This window comes from Solanum verrucosum, unplaced genomic scaffold, assembly GCF_900185275.1.
Source record: "Solanum verrucosum unplaced genomic scaffold, falcon-dt-bn FXZP01000278.1, whole genome shotgun sequence".
NCBI classification, from domain to species: Eukaryota; Viridiplantae; Streptophyta; class Magnoliopsida; order Solanales; family Solanaceae; genus Solanum; species Solanum verrucosum.
In genome coordinates this window covers 2,580,412-2,602,495 of record NW_026020332.1, presented here as the reverse complement: position 1 = coordinate 2,602,495, position 22,084 = coordinate 2,580,412, and the positions used below count along the sequence as shown (strand labels likewise).

Genomic DNA, 22,084 nt, shown 5'->3' with positions numbered 1-22,084 from the left:
GGTTTAAATTAGCGCACCAAATTAGTTTTAGTGTTTTTATAATGTCTAATGAAATATATCTTAGATCTCAAACTATATATACACATATATACATAATTTTTTTTCAAAGTTAATGAGCACGTGCACCCTCACTTGTATGATGAATTTGTGTTAAATTCACTAACCTTCTACTTTTGCATAAACTTGCATTTATGACTGGTTGAACTGAAATTAAAGTAGTTTTTGCAATGACATTTATGATTTATTTTGTCTGATCAACAACAATAAGATGCCAACTATTATAATGAAAGTTGTGAAGTCATATATTTTGTTACTAACAACAAAGAGGAGGAATACTTTGTTCATTTGTGAAAAAGTTGTTTGGATCAATTTGATGTTTTGCTTTTGCCAATCTTTGAAAGTTACCTTTAAAATACTTGCTACCCCAAGTCATGATAGCTTGTCGATAACTTGAGTAATTACCTTGTTGATTGATTCCCAAATCAAGATCTCTATAGCTGATATAAGCCGCTCTTGGTGAATTCGACACATATGCCTCCATGTACTTGTAAAGATTTTGGATCCAATACAAATGTTCTTTAGATCCCTCATTTGAATCCCATTTCACTATGTATTGTATGTTGTAAATGTTCCCTTTTCTATGAGGAAACGGTATTTCATATTCGTCAATTTCATCCATTTTACCTCCTAATGGATCCATTATCATGAAAACTAGTTTTTGGTGCAAAAACCTCTCTGAAATCCCCTGGAAAACACTTTCAGGCATTGGCTCAACGACGAAATCTGATTTTGCCTTGAAGTTGCTTTTATATTGTGTTTTTCTATCCAACAGGACTTCTAGTGGTTCGCCTTTTTGGTAACCGGTTAAGTAGAGGACGGATTTAATCCAGCTCATCTCCGTGCAATCTTCCATCTTCAAGGCTAATTCAGGGAAATTCGTGTTCATAACAGAAATCAGGTCAGTTTTAAGTCCTAAGAAGAGTGAATTGAACAAGACTTCAGCTTGCTTCACATTCCCCTGGCTATCAACTCCATCGATTTGTTGAATGAGTACTCGAATGAAGAGACCCTCGGGTAGTTTACTAGCTATGTATTGCCAATTATTCCAGGCTGATATTACTCCAAAACTAGATCCTCCACCTCCTCTAATTGCCCAAAATACATCTTCTCCCATTGTTTTTCTGTTTAGAATTCTACCATTTGCATCAACAAAACTAGCATCAATGATATTATCAGCAGCCAGGCCATATTTTCTCATCATGGTGCCAATGCCACCTCCACTAAAGTGTCCACCAACACCAACACTTGGACATAAGCCAGCTGGAAATCCAAGAATGTTACTTTTCTTGGCTATGTTATAGTAAACTTCACCAATAGTTGCACCACTTTGAATCCAAGCAGTTTCATTTTCTATGTCAATGTTAATCGATCGATAATCGACTAAATCAAGGATTATGAAAGGGTTTTTGCAAAGAAAAGATAGTCCTTCATAATCATGACCTCCACTCATCACTCTAACTTGTAAACCATGTTTCTTGGCACAAAGAATTACCCCTTGGATCTCTTTTTGTGTCTTTGGTGTCACTATGAATGATGGCTTAAGTAGTGATGTTGAATTTAACCATCTTGGATTTTGTTGAGATTCTTGTAGAAGATATGTATATGAAGATGATTGTTGGGAATGAACAACACTTGAAGAGATTGAAGTAGTGTGAAAAGACATGCATGTAGCAAAATCTTGAAGATTTTCATAGCTAATTGGTGTAATTGTAAGAAGAAAGAAAACTAGTAGTACTATAGAATAAACCATGTTTTGATATCATCAAAGAATTGAAAGAGCAATTTAGGTATATAATGAACTTTTTTTGGTACTCTAAATTGGAATAATTCAAACATCTAACATATATGAACAAGCAATTTTGTTGGAAGAGAGTAATATTTTGAGGGCTACAATAACATACCTAGTTTAGTCCCCTACAGTCTGGTCTGAGGAGGAGGGTAGAGTGTACGCTAATGCTTATAGTTTTGAATTTCTTTACGTTTTAAGTGTATAGTACAAGTTAAATCATTTAACAATACTCAGTTAATTTTCAATGCAGGACACAACGTTAAGAACAATGAGAAGTTATCTAGAAGTAGTTGAGGACTTGTAGTTTGTCTTCTTGTAATTCAATCGGTTTTAATTTTAATTTTTTATGAACTTCAACTGATTTGGAAATTTCTAGGTGGAGAATGCAACATTGGGAATGTGCTACAATACTTTTAAAAAAAATATCACTTTGCCGAATGCTGATTGTCACTTAGCTTGTAGTTGAAATTTTTTTAGAATATATATTAACAACATAAAAAATTGCTCACACTGTCAGTATATAGTTTAATGTGTAATCATTTACAAGTCATTATCTTTATGAATCTATTTTCTAGATTACACATAGGATCTATTATCATAATATATAAATGTGTCCTTCAACTTGACCTCAACTTATATTTGTTTCATCGTAAAGTTCATTTTTGCTTATGAAACCAATACATACGCAAATACATCTTCCATTCTTGCTCCATGCCGGTGAAACCTATATCTTGAAAGTGAATATTTTAGTTGTATACAACTTTCACCTTGCCACTAGCTATTGAAATCTATATATATTGAGTGGATATTTTAGTTGTATACATCTTCCATCTTCCACCTTGCCCCCTAGCTATTGATTTCTATCTTGAAAGTGGATAATTTTAGTTGTATACAACTTCCACCTTGCCCCATAGCTATTGATTTCTATCTTGGAATGGGAATATGCAATTCACTTGTTAAATAACTTGAATAATATTGGCAAAGGCATATCTAGAATTTAAACTCGAACACTTCGACTTTAAGCTAAAGTTCTTAATATCAAATTTACTTTAAAATTATAAGTTCATATATATTATTTATTGAAATTCTAACTATATGTTGTGCGTTGAAAATACTTGGAGGTGCTGCATCCGTTACTAAGCACCAACAATATATAACTTTTGACACGTACACCAATTTGCGTCGACAGGTTCTGCACAAAGTTAGGTAGATATTGGCTCTTAGGCACATGGGATAAGAATTTGCAAGTCAATTACAAAATTCTTTGTACAAGAGACATTTGTGCATGTTTAATTGACTTAATATGAATTTTAGGTACATTGGTCATCAAAAGTCAATCAAAAACTGTCACTTACTATTTAGTCAAGGCCCATTGTTCTAAATCCTCTTACATTAATTGTGATTATGATTCACCACTTAATAACCTATACTTTATGTATAATAATCTATATCTAGAAGAACTTGTATGAATAATTTTCCGTTCTTTTGATACACGGAGTAAATTATCTTGGGATTATAATCTTTAGACTAATTTATTATATTAGTGCAATAAAATAATCTCAAGTTAGACGGAATAAAGTTAGATATCACATGATCAAGTCTGGAATATCCCACCTTATATCATGTACCAAACAACACTATCAGAATCTGTCCTAATGACTTGAAGTTCCTATATTCATATCAAAATTGTTACTTTGAAGTCTTAATAAGCAAATATTACACAAGTGAAATTACTTATATTATATGATCATGATTAAACCATACATTATACCACATTAAACAGCATTTAAGTAAAAGATATTATTACTACTAGCCAAATATAAACTTAGAAGAACATCATCCCTTTACTGGGATGCTTTGTTCATGTTTGAAGAAATTTTCTGGATCCACTATAGTTTTTATTTGCACCAGCCTGTTAAAATTGTTCTTGAAATACTTGTTCCCCCACACACTAGCTTGTGCAAAGCTCGAATTACGATTCACATTCTTGTTCATTCCTAAATCAAGATCTCTGTAATTCACATAGGCTTCTCTTGGGTACATAGATGCATAAGAAGTCATGTAATTATAGAGTTTCCTGATCCAATCAACGTGCCTCGTGGCTAATTCTTCATCAGGTTGATTCCAGAGAGTTAAATACTGAATCTTGAAAATTACCCCTTTTCTGTGTGGGAATGGAGTGTCTGATTCTGATATATTCGCCATCATTCCTCCGTATGGATTCCATATCATCAATGGTGAGTCCTCTTCTAATAGCCTTTTCCATAGGCCTTCGAGTCCTGTTTCTGGTATTGGCTCTTTTATGAAGTCTGATTTAGCTTTGAAGTAATTCTTGAATAGTGATTTCCCCTGGAGGAGTACTTCTGGTGGCGTGTTGTTCGCGTACCCTGCAATGTATAAAATTGACTCTATCCAACTCATTTCTGTAACATCTTTTTGTGTCAATCCCAATTCAGGGAAAGACTCATTCATTATTCGTAAAAGTGTTTCAGCTTTTCCAAGAAACAATGAGTTATAAGCTGTTTGAACAGTTCTTTCCCCTTTTACATCTTTTTTATCTACAACATTTATGACTACTCTCATGAACAGACCATCGTCGATTTTGTCAGCAACTTGCTGCCACTTGTATAAAATCTTTGTTGCTCCGTCTTCCAGTTTTTTCGGGACAGTGAAAACAGTGACAGTCGATGGAACAGTGACTAATTTCATTTTCCAAGAAAGTATGATCCCAAAACTAGCTCCTCCACCTCCGCGAATAGCCCAAAACAAGTCTTCCCCCATCGATTGTCTATCGAGTATGGTTCCATTTGCATTGACTATACGAGCATCGATCACATTGTCAACTCCAAGCCCAAATTTCCTCATCATGGAACCATAAGCACCACCAGTAATATGACCACCAATTCCCAAACTAGTACAGAGTCCAGCAGGGAATCCAAGAGTTTTGCTTTTCTCTGAAATCCTATAATAAACTTCACCAACAGTAGCACCAGCTTGAGCCCAAGCTGAATTCTCCTCTATGTTCACCTCGATCCCTCGAAGCTTCAAGAGATCGACGATGACAAAAGGAGACCCCATTTCAGAAATGTACGAAATCCCCTCATAGTCATGACCTCCACTCCTAACTCTGAGTTGAAGATTGAGTTGTTTCGCACAAATTACAGATGCTTGCACATGGGGTTCTGTCAATGGAGTGAAAATCAGCTCAGGTTTAGGCACTGATGACATCAAACACCTGAGATTTTGAGCTGTTGAATTCAAAATTGTGTTAAAAGAAGCATCATTTGGGGTAAAGAAAGCTGTGGAAAAAGAGTCAGAGAAATCAGAATTCTTGCAAATACATTGGTAGAACTTTTCAGGGATTGTATCAGAAAGAACAGAAGAAGAACTCCACAATAAGATTATGATTAATGTAACCATAATACAGTTTGAAGAAGCCATAATTGATAATCTTTTTTGATTGATGATGAAAGTGTAAGGGGTTGATGGTGTTTATATATTGATAAAGCTAAGATTTGATGCTGACTCTGTATGACATATTGCACATATCATCATTTACTCCCTCTTATTAGTGATATAATATATCTTTATTCGATATCTTAATATCTCATTAGTAATTTAGTTTTTATTGTGATTAGGAGAAGATCATAAAACTTTATTAGTTGATTCTTTCCTTATTTGTTGTTTACTCTCGTGTCTAAATACAATTTATACACATACATACTAATACAATAAACGCTTCTCTCAAGCAATAAAGTTTATACCACATTTTCTTGTTAGTTGTCATGTTGCGTTTTTCGAGAATTAATGTCTCACTTTTAAAGTTAAATTAGATTACATTAATTCGATTTTTTGTAAAGAAAAAAAAAAGATATTCAAAAATTATACGAAAAGTACTATAAAATTGCAACATTTCTCATATCAATTTAATAAAAAATGCATCTTAAAATATTAGTCAAAGTTCTTATTGTTTGACTTTCAAAAAGTAAATTGTGACAAGTAAAAAGGAACATAGATTTGACTAGTGTCCGAATGTGCAATTACTATTACTACTCCGCCTATCCACTTTTAATTAATATTTTGTTTTTTTAAAGTCAATTTGACTAATTTTCAAAGTGAAATCAGATTACATTAATTCAACATTTTTAACAAAAAAAATAGATATTCAAAAACTATATGAAAAGCATTATAGATTGCAAGTTTTTGCATATTAATATGATGAAAAAGTACATCATAAAATGTTAGTTAAAGTATTTATCGTTTCACTATAAAAAAGGAAATCATCACAATTAAAAGTGGACGGAGGTAGTATTTAGGAAAAGATAATTAAAGAATGATCCCTCAAAAGAAGTGTGGAGACACTTGGAACTTTGATCATGGACTTGTGGCAAAGTAATTGGAGCTTTAGGAGAAAAAAGGAAGGAAATTTTTTAGACTGAAAAAATGATTTATGCTTTCTTGACTAAGAACCATCATTTTACTCTTTTTTCACCCTGAATTGAATATTTTTCCCTTGATTGTCTCCTCCAATATTCACCTAATAGTTTGATTCTTGTGACTTTTTATTATTAACAAGAATTGAGGTTATTCTATCATCCATATCTATTTATCCTACATTACATTTAAAACTACATAATTAGATATACTTCATTACCATATATAATATTATTATATATACTTTCAAAATATTACGTATCCTATCATTAAATAAGAGCTTTCTATGTATCTTACACTTAGATACATGTATTTTTGCTACCATATACACAAAAATAGGAGAGAGACTAGCGCGATTGGGAAAGGAGGCGAGCGTGATTTGTATGTATCCCAGGCAGGGGCGGATCTATATGTATATGTGGGGGTGCCACGGCACCCAGTGATCTTGGTTAAAACTTCGTGTGTGTATATATATATATGTGTGTGTGTATATGTTTAAGAAATCGTTGTAAATAAAATTTGCCACCCATTGAACGAACTGGTGATTGGTGCCGTTGGCAAAAGACACAGATCCCCGCACCCGCAATGCGGGTCCAATTCTCACTCTCAACATTATATTTTGGATTCTTGTATGAACTGGAAGAAGGCTTTCTAAGCTTTTTTCGTTTCTCTTTTTTCCCTATTTTTTCTTGTCTTTTTTTTTTCGATTGGTTCCTATTTATTTGCTACTATTCTTTATTACGTAATTCAAATTGACTCCTTTTTTCTGTGATTAGTTTTTTTTATTATTATTTTCTCTGTCACTAAATATTAATCTCTTGATATGAATATTATGTGTTTATTCTTTATTAATTAATGAGTATTGTATTATGAAAGTCACATAAATATTACTACGAATATATTTAAATTGTTTTTGAAAAAAAACATAAGTTTTAAAAAATAATGAATATTATTATGTTAGACCGATCTTCATGTTCTTGATAAGTAAGATGATAATTGGGTTGAAACCAATTTTAATTTTTTCTCTACTATATATATCCAACAACACATAAAGACAATGAAATATGAATATATTAAGTTAACATTATTAGATGGTTTATACAAATTTGAATTTTTAATATGGAAAATCTTTTTTTCCTCAAAGTTTTAGAGAATGCCACTAAATCAAAAAAAAGTTGAATTGTTTAGTTATCTTTAATCTCAGAATAACTAAACGAAAATATTACTAACATGCACGTTTAATCAAATTTTTTTTATAAAAATCGAAAAAGATAAATAATTCGAATTGTAACCCAAAATTAAAGAAACCGACCCGTTTATCTTACTTGGGCGATGTGGCACCCACGACCTCTAAATCCTAGATCCGCCTCTGATTCCAGGTACATGAAAATCACACTAGATAACACACTAGATACATGTGTATGTATGGAGTGATTTGCATGTAATATTACAAACTAAATATATCTAAGTTATTAGTCCTAAACTAGTAGATTTATGTAAGTTCTCCATAAAGTAATAGGGTATTAATCTATTTAACTTATGAAATGAATTTATTAGCATTGAACAAATAGGATATGAGTAAGACTGAATACAATGCATAATTTTTTTGAATATCTAAAAATTTATAATGCTAAAGAATTTCACAAATTTTGAAAATAAAATTCAGTCCAATACTTAAATCTAAAAATCCAAAAAGTTTGTATATCAGTTTAGAACTTTAGATTTTGTGTTGGCCCACACCTGCCCACTCCAACATAAATTTGTATGGAGAGATAACTTATGTGATATAAATAAAATTTTGGTATTTCAAATTTCTAAATTTTAATCGTGAATTCGAATTCAAAAGCTTTAAATATTTTGAAATAAAATTTGTATTATCAAAAAAATAACGCAAAAATTATTATAAATAATCACAAAAAAATTAATAGGATAAATATTTTGAAAAAAAAATATAGCAAGTATTAAATTTCTTTCGAGTTTGACTAGTGTTCTAATACAAAGTACTAATGTCTAATGACTTTGGTGTAATGCTATTTAGTGACAATGATGTGACTTAAGCAATAATGGTGAAAGAAAGCACTTAATTACACATTGCAATAAAATACTTTTTAAGTGCTTAATCTGATAGAGCCAACATGCAACATTGTAAACTCAAATTGAGTTTTCATAGGGTACTGTATTCGAAAAAAAATATTTTTCATAAAAAAATATCTTTTAAAAAATAAGTAGGTCTCTTAATTTATTATAAGGTGGATCGATATTACTAAGCGAAAAAGCATGAGTCTTAATTTATAATAATTTGTTATCCATTTTTCTTGAGAAAAAAAGGAAAATCAAATTTTTTTTTCTTCTGAAAAGAACAAACAACCAATTATATGTAGAAACAAAATCAACAATCGAAATTTTACTAGAAATATGATATACATCCTTGATCCTTTAGAACCCATAACAAGAATTCATATATAAAAAGGTTTTTTTGTTGTATACTTTATTTACGATCATGATGTACTATAATTGCTTTAAGTTTTTTAATAATGCTTTTGATAAGTTAAAATATCAATTTTAGATTTCTCCAAGAAAGCAAATTGCTTCAATCCTATTAAAAGATGTTTTATAAAAGTATTCGTGAATGATTTTTTCTTGTTTCTCCCAAAAATATCACTCTCAGAAACTCAAAAGATAAATATATATTTATTTTACTTTTACTTCTACAAAATTAATCAAAAATATCAATTCATTACTTATTTACTTTTCTTCTAAATTATCTTCTTCATTTATTTCTATGTGGAACTGATTGTGAGTTTATTTCTCTTTTTACTTATTTACTTCTAAATTATTAAATTATCTCTTTTTTTTAATAATTTATTTAATTAGAAGTCTACGTCATTGATTATTGATAGTTCAAAAAATTACACTTCAAATTTGGCATCCCAAAGACTAAAAATATATTCTTTATGCAAAAATTGTAAAGAAATATAGAGAGGATAATATATGATTTTAGCAAGTTTTTGCCCTTATAATCCTAAATGTTGCTAAGCTCATTAGTCCATATTGAGTACACTTTTTTTTAGTGTAAGTTTTAATAATATATTCAAGATATTGAATAACTTACTATTATGAACTGTCCTTAATCTTTTCTGGAACAATAATTAATATTGAAATCATAATCTTCAATCATCTTTAAATTTTCCAAAGAGATGTCTTTTTTACTAGATCATATTCTAAGGGTGAGTTTGGTAGAAAGGAAAATGTTTCTAGAAAATGTTTTCTTGAAAAACAAGTAGATTTTAAATTTATTTTTTCATGTTTAGTTGTTGAGTAGAAATATTTTTTAATGTTTAGTTGGTGAATGAAAAGTATTTTTTAGAAAATATCTTTTATTTTTGGCTGCCCTTTAGAAAAAATAATTTCTAACCCGTGGCGTAAAAAATGAAACTTTAAAATTTTGATTATTTTTCAAAAATATTTTTTTAGAATTTTTTTTTGATGGGGATGGGGATGGCTGGGTAAGGGAAAGGGTAAGGGTGACATAAAAATTGAAAATTTTAAAATTAGGAAAAAATTTAATTTTTAATTTTATTATTTTTTTGGATGAGGAGGGCCGGGTTTGGGGTATGTGATAGGCTAAGAAAAAAATATTGAAGGATAAAGTAGAGTTTTAGAAAATGTTTTCCTTAATTTTTGAAGGGAAGTCATTTTCCTTAAATGTGAGAAAAATGAGTTGATTTGAAAAACATTTTCCAAAACATTTAAGTCAACCAAACATGGGGAAATTGGAAAATATTTTTTCCTTAATACCAAACACACCCTAAATAAGTAAAGATTTGAGTTAATATAATTTATATTGGGAGGAAAAGAGGAAAATAGAAAAGAGAAGGACATGTGAGAGTTTGTATCATTTATATTGAGAAGGAAAAAGGAAAATAAAAAACGGTACACAATTGAACCCTTAACTTCCCTAAAAACAAAACCTTCAACCTGGTCACGGGACCAACACATTCATCAGGAAATTTGTTCATGGGGTGTTGAACGTTTAATATAGCTAAATTTTGAAGAAATTACTACATATATAAACAATTTTAGGTCGAGTTTAATGGATGATCAAGCACTCGAAAGATATGATGTTTAGAAAAGAAAGTTATATGTAATTAATGGATAGTATTGTTCTAAACCTTCTGTTCGATCAAGTTGATGGCTTAAGTCAAACTTTAAAAATATGTGTGAATATATATAATAAAGTTTGTATATGTTCTCATTTCAAATTTGTTTATATTGATAATAACAGAGCCATTTTGCACACATCTCTATCATTCATAGACTTAAGTAATGTTGTAACATCATTCATAGACTTAAAGTAATGTTCTAAAAAACATTTAAAATCAACTTAACATTTGTTAAAACTTTTATGACCTAATAATTTCAATTTTTCCTATTCAGTAAAATGTTAAAAATATTGTCATATGTCTGTTCAAATATATTTGGGCATCTATTTTATGAGGTATTAAAAGTAAATTTGATGCTCAATATTATAACAGTCTCTTAAACACTAGATGATATTACTTATACTATTATGATCTTTCATTAAATCATACATTACACCACTTATACTATAGTCTTTAATTGCATCTACCTGTTAAATTTGTTCTTGAAATACTTGTTCCCCACACTAGTAATATGACCACCATTTACATAAATTGGTACGGAAGGAGTATTAAATTTCTTCCAAGTTCGACTAGTGTTCTCATACAAAGTAATGACTTTTCTCTCATGCTCGATGTGATTAAAGCAATAATGGTGAAAGAACGCAACTTAATTACACATTGCAATATTTTGTATGAAAATATCTCTACGAAAAATAAGTAAGTTTTTTATTTATTTATTTTAGTGTTCGATAGGTAAGTAAAATATATATTTTTAAAAGTATTAGTATGAAACATAATCTAGATAAATAGTATAGGACGTGGAGTCGGGAACATGAGCTAAAAGAGTGGGGTAAAGATGAGGTGTGTTGGAGCGTGGAGGACTCAAATAATGTAGAATGCAACTTGTTTTTTTCCTACTTCCATTTTACTCATTTTTATGGAACTTAGTTTTATACAGAAAATATTTTTTAAAATTTTTAATAAAACATGATAAAATTAGAAAATATTTTTATCACCAAACATACCCTTAATTTGTAAAATAGATCAAGTACTTTGATCCCAATTAATTTTGTCTAGCTGTAGATTGGTTTCACGGGACTAACTTTATGAATGCAATTAATTTTGCATTATTTACTTCCTTTTTTTGAAAATAAGTTTTCACTTTATTTTAAAATTAGTATTTAGTTATAAAATATACTTACATAGTAAAATTATAGCTCAAAACTTACCTTATAAATCTATAGATCAAAACACAATATAGTAAATAATATTATACATTCAGTATACAACAATATACAAAACTTTCTTTTCTCTTTTTACGAAAATGTTCTAAAATTTGATACATAACATCATACACCCAATCTAGAATATTATATAAAAATTTATAAAAGACATCTATACATCATATACAATTTGATATATTATTATACAAAAAAAAAAAAAGTGATTCCGTATTCTTTTTGAATTAAATCATTAGATTCATCCACAAACACCTCAAAAACTATCCCAAGTCACCCACAAATTTATAATTAGGCTCCTCAATACGTTAGCGATCTTTTTCAACAATATCAACTCGAAACCGAGCTTATTGGAGAAAATTCAATTTTGAAAAAACTTCAAGCTTCAACAATAATTGAACACCGATTTTGAGAGAAGACAGTTTCTCCACCTCATAACACAACTCTCAGAAAAACCCAAATCCAATAATTTCCAATTCCATAATTCGCTTATTCCCTTTTTCAAATTTCTACCTTACTTAAAAGACTAAATCTCAATATGTATTATCTGATACATAAATGCTAATTAAGCAGCAAATTTTGTCAAATTATATTTAGTTTCAATTTTACTAGATAATGATCTCATCTTTTGAACTTTTAATTTTTCTTGTTTATTCACAGATCCACATCATTAGTTTTTTTATAAAAAAAAAGAATAATTATGAGGTGGCATTTAACGTTTGTTGGGTCGAGTAGTCAAGCCAATTTGATAAAATAATCATGAAATTTGGCTAATTTAGATAAGCATCGCAAACATTAGCTAAATAATGTAAAATAATTTTATGAGTTGAACTAAAATGTAATTATCTCAATAAAATTTTCAAGTCCAACTTAAAATTGGATTACAAATTTGAAAAAAAAAATACTCTAAATTTATTTTCAAACTTCATCTTCATACCAATGATATAGTCCCTCGAGGGATCAAACAAAGTATTCGTTTTCCCATTTGCAAAAATATAATCAATATAACTTATTCAATTTCAACTTTATAAGTTTTAAATAAATTAAAAAATAATAATCTGTGAACCCTACTAAAATTTGTGATGTGGAAAAAGTTACTCCCTCTGTCCCAATTTATATGACTTACTTTCCTTTTTAGTTAGTCCTAAAAAGAATGACACATTTCTATATAAAGTAACAATTTAACTATAAAATGTTTATTTTACCCTTAATGAAATGATTTCCAGCCACACAAATTTCTATCATTCATTTTAGACCACAAGTTTTAAAAGTCTTCCTTCCTTTCTTAAACTTCAAGTCGAGTCAAAGCACCTCACATAAAATGGGACGGAGGGAGTATATGTTATTGGGAATGAGAATATTATTGATCGCTAATATATCTTGTTATCGGCTTTCTTGTTGATGTATCTTTTTTTTGTTGGGTATTAATTACGCTGACTTTCTTACCATAAATAGGTTTTCCTTTTAGGAAAATGTTTTGGATTGGCTAGTCATTTTCTTGTAGGAAAAGGTTTAGAACTCTATAAATAGAGGCTTGTTCCTTCTAACTTAATTAGCATTCACAATGTAGTCCTAGGAGATTTGAGAGATTTGGTTTGGGGGGGGGGGGGATTTGTTGGACACAAGTTTGATACGTTATCCCTTGTGTGAACCTCTCATGTATTCCGAGTGAATTGGTTGAGGTTGTTTCTCTCTATATTTTGTACTCTCATATTTATAGTGAATTGTTCATCTCCTTTGCGGACGTAGGTCGATTGACCGAACCACGTTAAATCTTTGTGTCTTTTGGTATATTTCTCGCTTGTCTTCTTACTCGTGGTCTTTCAAGGTTTGCTTTGCTAGCTTCCGCATTACATCTACTTATTTCGATCCTAACAAGTGGTATCAGAGCCATGATTTAATGATGAAGCCAGGGATGGGTGTTCATCTTGGCGGGTGTAGTTCTAGCCGCAACTTTTTCGACAGTAATGAAGATTTTGTTGGAGAAATTATTTCAGAGAGGTTCTTTGTGTCGAGACATAGATTTGATAGAGGAGAAACAAACTGTTGAAGGTTATGTGAAGAAGGTAGGCAAATTTATTTTGTTAGAAATTCAGGCCAAGGGGGAGATTTGTTGGGTATTAATTATCCTGACTTTCTTATCATAAATAGGTTTTCCTTTTAGGAAAATGTTTTGGATTGGCTAGTCCTTTTCTCGTAGGAAAAGGTTTAGAACTCTATAAATAGAGGTTTGTTCCTTCTAACTTAATCAGCATTCACAATGTAGTCCTAGGAGATTTGAGAGATTTGGTTAGGGGGAGAATTTGTGGGACACAAGTTTGATACGTTATCACTTGTGTGAACCTCTCATGTATTCCGAGTGAATTGGTTGAGGTTGTTTCTCTATATATTTTGTACTCTCATATTTATAGTGGATTGCTCATCTCCTTTGTGGATGTAAGTCGATTGACCGAACCACGTTAAATCTTTGTGTCTTTTGGTATATTTCTCGCTTGTCTTCTTACTCGTGGTCTTTCAAGGTTTGCTTTGCTAGCTTCCGCATTACACCTGCTTATTTCGATCCTAACATTTTTGCCACTTTCTCACGATGCATGGGGGACAAGTATACCTCAATTTCATAGATGAAGGCTTTCAAGTTTCAAGGGCTTCTAAATTGATAATTTGTCATCAGATAGTACATTACATATTAGTAGATGGATATATTAGTAGATGAATGTTATAAACTCCTCTGAAAAATCAGTATGGAGATTCGTGATATTTCAAATGAACATTTTCTCCTTCAATAAATAAAGACAATTTTTTTTATTTTTTTTGAAATTCTTTATGATCTAAATGTTATTGAAACTGGAGAATTAGAAGTCCTCTTTTTACTTATTTCAATTGAAAAGACGTTGATAGAAATTAGTATTTACAATGAAAATAATGTAAAATTTGAAGTGAATTTTTAGATGAAAAGGGATCTCTTAATAAAAGGGACCAAGTCGAATGAGTTTGGACATTTGTATAAAGTCGCATTATAAACTTGAAAGTACATTATTATAACTTTTAAAACATTATCGTATTGGTAAAAATAAAACTATTTTAAAGTATAGGTTGACTAACTTTAATTTATGAGAAGAAAAGAAGAAGAGAGAATAGTCTTATTCTTGTAAAATTGAGTTTTTCGATGCCTAATGGGTGATTAGGGGCAGAGGCAGACCCACCTTTGCTAGTAGGGTACTAGGGTGTACGTGTACCCGTTAATTTTAAAAAAAATTATGTATATATATATATCTTGAGAAACTGGTAGAAATTAGAATATAATTAACCGTGCACTCACAAAAAGCGTAAGAGTGTTCTTGTTAGGGATGGAAATGGGGCGGTGCGGAGCGGGGGTGGGGTGAATTTAGCTTAACCTGTAAAATTTTTAATCCGCCCCACATAATAATTTTTTTTATTTTCAACCCACCCTACCCTGCCCTGCATGAACCCGCCCCACAAAATTTTTTTAATATTTTCTTTTTCTATTTAAGTTTGATACTAAAAATAAAATTCTTAAAAATAAATTCATTTTTTCATTAAGTTTTATTAATTTAATACAGAATGACTTAAAAATTCATTTTTTAGAGGTCAAGTGAAAAACGTGTAACAAATTGTATTATTTTTTATTGAACCATTTTCATTTACTATCTTGAATATTTTAGTATCTTTAAATAAATTGTCTTAATAAATAATGTTTTATCACTCTTATAACATGTAAAAAGTTAAAATTAAGTTTGAACACATATAAAATCACATATGCCCGCAACCCACCCCGCCCCACATCCCTCCCACCCCGCATAACCTTAAATCCGCCCCGCACCGCATAGCCTTAAACCCACCCCGTATTCGCCCAGCTCTATTGCCATCCCTACTTCTTGTGCTGCTGGTATAAGGACAGAGGAACCACTCGCGAGACTAGGGTTAGAAATCAGCTAGAGTTGTTTATTATTTTTATTTTAAATTTAGCTCAAAAATCATATATGGTGCACTCGAAATTTTCAAATTTTGTGTTCGTCTTTGATCAGGATAATATCTCAGTTGGAACTAGAGAAATGATGACTTTTAGAAGAATTTAGATGTAACTAATTTCTTAGATGCATCTTTTAGAACCTTGAAAAATGTGAAGGACTAAGGTCTAATTAAGACTAATAAATTTTTAAAAAATACTTATTTAATAAATATATATATGGGATAAGGGTCTGAAAAATACCTTAACTTTGATCGAAATTATTGTTACGATACCAAACTTTATGGAGGATCTATTACCCCTCTGAACTATTTAATAGTGTATTTTAAAGGTATATATGTGCCCACGTGGACACATTGCTATTTATAATTTTGCATTATTTTTTATGTCCATGTGAATAAATATATATGTTTAAAATACAGTATTAAATAGTCTGGGGGTAATAGGTCTAATTTTAAAAAAAATTATTTTCTAACTTTTAGTAAATAAAGAAATGCAGATACAAAATTGATTTTTCTACTTTTGCTACGTTGAAATTCATTTCTTTGATTTTTATGAGATTCATTCTCTTTAAAACTATATTATATTTTTATATTTTGTCTTATCAAATACGTTAGAGTAAGATTTTATAAAAATATAACAAGAGGGTGGGATGGGAGAATATGGTTTCTATTTTATTAAATTAAGTGTATGAATATTATGATAATTAAATCCCAAAGATTGGATATTGATAAATTGTGTAACAAATAGGTCCATTTAACTATTCCTATTCTAAAATTCCATGCAATTATTTTAGTATAACTTGCATAAATACCATAGTGTAAAACCTAAATTATCTTCTATCCCTATTATTTTTGTAATTACATAAATCTCATATTTTTTAGGCATTTTGGATACATAATTAAGGATCCGGATACATTATTGTTGATATATTATGTATCAATCTATTGCACTTATTAAGGAAAAAAAAGCTGAAAAATCAAATTAAGATCTCATAATATCCATTTGTTGCACTAATTAAGAGAAAAAAAGAGCTGAAAATCAAATTAAGATCCCATAAATTATGTTATTCCATTCCAAATTATTGTCAAGAATTCAAAATCCTATAGTGTAACAAACCAAAAAATTCAAAAATTAAATTTCTTCTTCTTATTCATCGTTCTCTCTGTTTCATAAAAACTTTTGTCGAAATTTTGGATAAGCGAGGTGAGTTATGAAGGATACAAAAGTGATGGAATTGTTGTTGGACAAACGATTTCTTTTGTGAATCTTCAAGTTCATCGAATATCCTTTCGATTTTGATTCAAGATTGTCGAAAATTTTGACATTCAAAATTCTTCTCCAGTTCATTGAAGACCCTTTCCGTTTTGATTCAAAATTGTTGAAAATTTTGAGTTTCAAAATTATTCTCCTAGTTTATTGAAGATTCTTTCAATTTTGATTCAAAATTATCGAAAATTTTGAGAAGATACATCATGAAGATCCTTGCAATTTTAAATTGATAAGTGTTGTATTTCTACTAGATACATTAAATAAGAAAGTGTTGCCCATTAGATTTTAGGTTTGAGATCTTGTTGATAACCTTGAGACCGGCTCGATACATTAGTATTTGGTAATTATTGTGCATCAGATACATTTAGTATAAATTCGAATTTACGTATCATAACTAAAAAATTAGTGCATGATACATTAATATTTATGTATCTTATTTTGTTTGAGATCATGAAGACCCTTTCAATTTAAATTGATAAGTGTTGTATTTCTACTAGATACATTAAATAAGAAAATGTTGTCCATAAAATTTTAAGTTTGAGATTGATACATTATTGTTTGGTAATTGTTATGTATCAGATATATTTAGTATAAATTTAAATTTATGTATCATAACTAAAAAATTAGTGTATGATACATTATTATTTTTGTATCTTATTTTGTTTGAGAAATACTATATTTTAAAATAAAAAAAATACATTATACATGTAATTGTTTCAAAATAGCTTCTTTTTTGTGTGTGTGATAAATAACACAAAGTTTATGTATCAAGTACATTTCTATTGAACATGATAAATGTTGACACCCAATTTTGGCCCTCCCTGATGATAATTAGTTTCCGAGCTTCTTATTTTTCAAACGATTTAGAATAGTTAGCTTTATAAAATTCAAAGCGTATTTTAAATGATTTTAGTTGATTTTTATAATTTTTTAAATAATCAATATATTTCATATAGTTATATATGTAATTAGTATATTTTATAAATATTTGAAAATCATATCATATTCCGGCAAGAATCGACGAAGAGATTTGGAAAAAATATATACATATATAAATATAAGAATACATATATAAATCAGTAGCTACATTCCGGCAAGAATCGACGAAGAGATTTGCTTTTGTGCTTGCCGCTTGCAAATCTCGTCGGAATATCATCGTGGTGTTGAAGTCGCTGCTCGTCGGCTCATTTTCGTCCCTGTTCGCTGCACTTTGGAAGGTAATATTCATCTCGCTTCAAGCATCTTTTGCTCTTAACGTGTGTTGTTTGATTCTTGACTGTGTGGGCTGCTTATATGTTAGTATTTGAAAATACTTCGGACTCTTTTTGGCTACTAATTAGGGGCAGAATTTGTTTGATAATCCATTGTCGTTGTTTGTTCTTTCGTTTCCAAGATGGCTTAGTGCTCGTTTGAACTTATATTGTTGTTTGTGCTCTTCTCAAATTCATGCTTGTTGTACTCACCTCAGTCTCGGTTTGTTCATTTGCCAACCACCGTGGTTCTATTGTCTCTGTCTGTTGAAATAATCTTCTCAGTGTGATTATATGTCTAGTGTCAAAAGTCATTTCGTTATTTCTCTTGTGCCTTTTCGAGTAGTAATAGTCCCAGCTCCATTCCATGTTTACGATTTGAAGTAGTATGTTCGTCATCTACTTGATAGAGTATTAGTTTAGCTCGAGTTTTCCCTTAATATTGTGTTGCTGTCCATCCACCTCGCATCTTACAATTCAATATTATTTGTCTTCGATTTTTGTGGTTTTAAATCGAAATTTTTGCCTTGCTATCGCTTGTTGTTGTAGCTTTTTCGAAAAAAATATGAATGACCATTATTCTTTAAAAAAAAATTAAAGAAAAGAGGGAATTAGAATCAACAGTGGTTTGTTGTTTGAATAATTGGCATTTAACTCATGTTCGCTCCAATTTTAAGTCATGTATGCTCCGTTCTTTGTCACATTTGTTTGGACCCCTCATCCCTGCAGATTTTTTTTATTATTTTGGGCTAAATACTACCTACTATATTATGTTCATAAATGTTGTTTAAGGTTTCAAAAGGTATTAGGAGTGTTTCTTTCCAAGTTACTTAAGCTACCGAGTATAAGTTTAATTAGTAATTTGGGTTTGTTTTGCTCTTGAGCAGTTCTTATAATCTATTTTTTTTTCTTTTTTAAAAAAGAGTTAAAATGTTTAGATTAGTCATTCTTGATAGGTTAAGAGTATCTCTCGTTGGTATCTTGGTTTAGGTGAACCCATGAATTAGATTTTAGCATATTTTGTTGTTTAGGAAGTGCATTTAGATGGGCATGTGTTGTACAATGGAGTTAGTTCCTCCTCTATTTTGGTTCATTTCATTAAAGTCATCTAGATTCTTACTTAGCGTAGCTTACTTTGAGCATATATCCGATTACATGAGAATTTTAAATTATTTACTTAGTTATAATTTTTAGATATTGTTATGTGAATACTAATCTGTATTATCCTTTATTTGCATGTGAAAACTCCTCCAAATCCTCATGGATTACATCTCTTTTCCCGCATTTTCCCATTGGGAAATGGCCCAATATTCACGTTCCTTAAGTCAGCTACCATGGGAAATTAAGGAAGCTGGTGTACAGGTTGAAAGCAGTGCAAAGGCTGGAAATCAAATTTTTCAGATCCCGAAAAGCCTGAAAACAGGCCAAAATACCTGTTGTATACACTGGTATACAGCCGGAAATAGCGATATACAGGTCCAAAAAAAAAGAAATGCAGGTTGCAGGGGTCAAAATAGACTGTATACGTTCGACATACAGTTCGATATACACAAAAACGGGTCAAAATACGACCCATATACAACGATATACCTTTGCTATATACACAGGTGTTTGAGAGCAAAAATGGGCTGAAGGAGGCCCAAAAATGCAGCAAAGGCCCAAATTCAATTTTCTTGATTACGCTTTGTTTTATTCGTTCGACTAACGTTCTCATTTCTTATAGTTAAATTTAATTAAACCCAAAAGGTAGTCATTTCTCTTTTATATTTTTAAAATAAATATTCATTCACGTAATTTGTTTACTTAGCTTTTTATTTAATTTTGGTCTTGTTATCTCCTTAAGTCATTTCCTTTAGAAAACTCCCCTTTAGTTCATTCCCCCGTTAAGATAAATAAAAAATGATAAAAATAATAACAGTAATAAAAATAAAAAAAAGTTAAAATAAAGGAGCTCTTTTTACTTAATTTAAATTTTTAGAAATAATTAGTTAAAATAAATGAGTTCTTTTATTTTGTTAAACTTTCAAAATTAGTCAAAGTCGTGAGTTCTTCACTTAGTTAAATTCTAAAAATAATTAGTTAAAATAAATGAATCCTTTTACTTAAGTTAAAATTTCAAAATTAGTCAAAATCTTGTATTTTTTCTTGATTTTTTACTAAAAAATTAAGTGACGGCTCTGTTCTTTTGGAAATTCGATTTCTCTTAAATCATATGTTTAATCGATTTTTTGAAAACTCAGTCATTTTCCCTTTTATATATCTTTTTAAATAAAACAGAAATGACGACTCTGCTGGGGATTTAATTAAGTTCTAACCATAAGATTTGACTTGTTTGACTAATTGTATTAATTGCTAAATTATTTATCTGCTCTTAACGTGTTTAAATTAATATAACTGTCATTGCATTTCATGGCATCTTTCTATTATATGTATAGTATATTAAGAACGGTTTCTGCATAATCGCAGCCGGACTTTTTATACTCAACCCTTTTTCGGAAGGATCGGCAATTTATATGTCGTGAATTCCAGCCTAAGTTGTCCACTTGGGTTCCCGGTCTTTCAAAGCCACTCTTAGTCAACTAGCGTAGAGCGAAACCAAATCCCAATTTTTAGCGTATTTTGAACTAGGTCGACCCAACATCCAAGGCGTGTTGGGCCCATTAGAAGCCCATCTTGTGTCTATTGGCCCATTTGCCAATAAAAAGACAATCATACTTATATGTTTTAATTGAAGGATGTATATGTCATTTTTAAACAAATCAATTATCTATGGGGGTGGGGGTTAATTACCTTTGTTTGTTTTTCTTGTAGGATGAATCCGACGTTTGAGCCGTTGAGAACCCGAATGGTGACTATTCCTGATCCTTACCTCCAAGTTTGGTGGAAATTCATGAACAAGGAAAATAAAAAGAAAGTTCAAAGACATATAGGTCATCTCCCGTCATTAATGGAAATGGTGGCTTACCCCGACTTGATTGGAACGATGGTGAAATTTTGGGACAGCGACAACATGGTATTTCGATTTGGGGAAGTAGAGTTGACTCCAACTATAGATGAAGTTCTTGCCAGTTACGAGAGTGTTGGCATGTGCAACAAGAGGAAACACCAACCCGATACTGATCTTCTCTTTCCAAAAGTATGGATTTTGCCGAAATCAAAGAAAAATTGTCACTCGTCAAAGCTGAATGGATGGACAGGCTGCCCGGGTCAAATATTCCACTTCGGAAGTTGTATTATCGATTTGGACGCGCAAGAGCTTATGAGAAGTTTAAAGATGAGTTCGTTTCGGAAGAAAAATGGAAGGAAACACGCCCCCTCGCGTTTGCGATATGTCTACTTGGGACAATGGTGTTTCCCCAAGGACCGAACTACACCATCCATCCAAGTGTAGTTATGGTTACTAATGCTATTTTTAATGGAGTAAGCTACGGGCCTGTAAGAAAATACTACAATTTGGCTCCTATGATCCTTGCTGACATTTACAGGGCGTTGGATAGGTGTAAAAATGGCACACGTTTCTTTCAAGGGTGCAACCTGATACTTCAATGGTGGATGATGAGACACTTGATCAAAGCTCATGATCCAACAGAACCAGATCCCTTGGAAAGACCGAACAGACTCGAAAGTCACGATTGATGGGTGCAACGTAATCATTTCAACAGGATTGGAGGCCAAGAGTTTTGGTACCCGAGACTTCAGGGTTTGAGAGAGGAAAATGTACAGTGATCGATCCAATGCTTGGTAATAACAAAACAAATTGTGATCCGAAGCGGAAAGGCCCCCTACTTGATATTTGCTGGGTTGAGAGGAACTCGGTCATATGCTCCTTCTCGAGTACTTAGACAGCTAGGAGGGAAACAAGAGCTTCCTCAGATAGAAGACATGACAAGATTTGTGACGGATCATGAAAA

The 22,084-nt window shown here is 30.8% G+C and overlaps 3 protein-coding genes across 3 annotated transcripts in view; 1 reads left to right on the top strand and 2 right to left on the bottom strand.

Annotated features, from left to right (window-relative positions):
- Positions 1–254: 254 nt before the first annotated feature.
- On the bottom strand, positions 255–1,810 carry LOC125836324 (berberine bridge enzyme-like 22). Its single transcript, XM_049515508.1, has one exon. It carries the CDS (start codon positions 1,808–1,810, stop codon positions 314–316), a length of 1,497 nt encoding a protein of 498 aa, XP_049371465.1. The 3' UTR covers positions 255–313.
- A 1,798-nt stretch (positions 1,811–3,608) lies between these two features.
- On the bottom strand, positions 3,609–5,301 carry LOC125836747 (berberine bridge enzyme-like 15). Its single transcript, XM_049515955.1, has one exon. The coding sequence runs from the start codon at positions 5,288–5,290 to the stop codon at positions 3,686–3,688; it is 1,605 nt and encodes a 534-aa protein (XP_049371912.1). The 5' UTR covers positions 5,291–5,301; the 3' UTR covers positions 3,609–3,685.
- Positions 4,625–22,084, top strand: part of LOC125836740 (DEAD-box ATP-dependent RNA helicase 16) — a 124,075-nt gene continuing 106,615 nt past the window's right edge. Inside the window, exon 1 of the mRNA XM_049515950.1 lies at positions 4,625–4,629. The gene's annotated coding sequence lies outside the window, so the exon portion shown is untranslated. The remainder of the gene's footprint in view (positions 4,630–22,084) is intronic.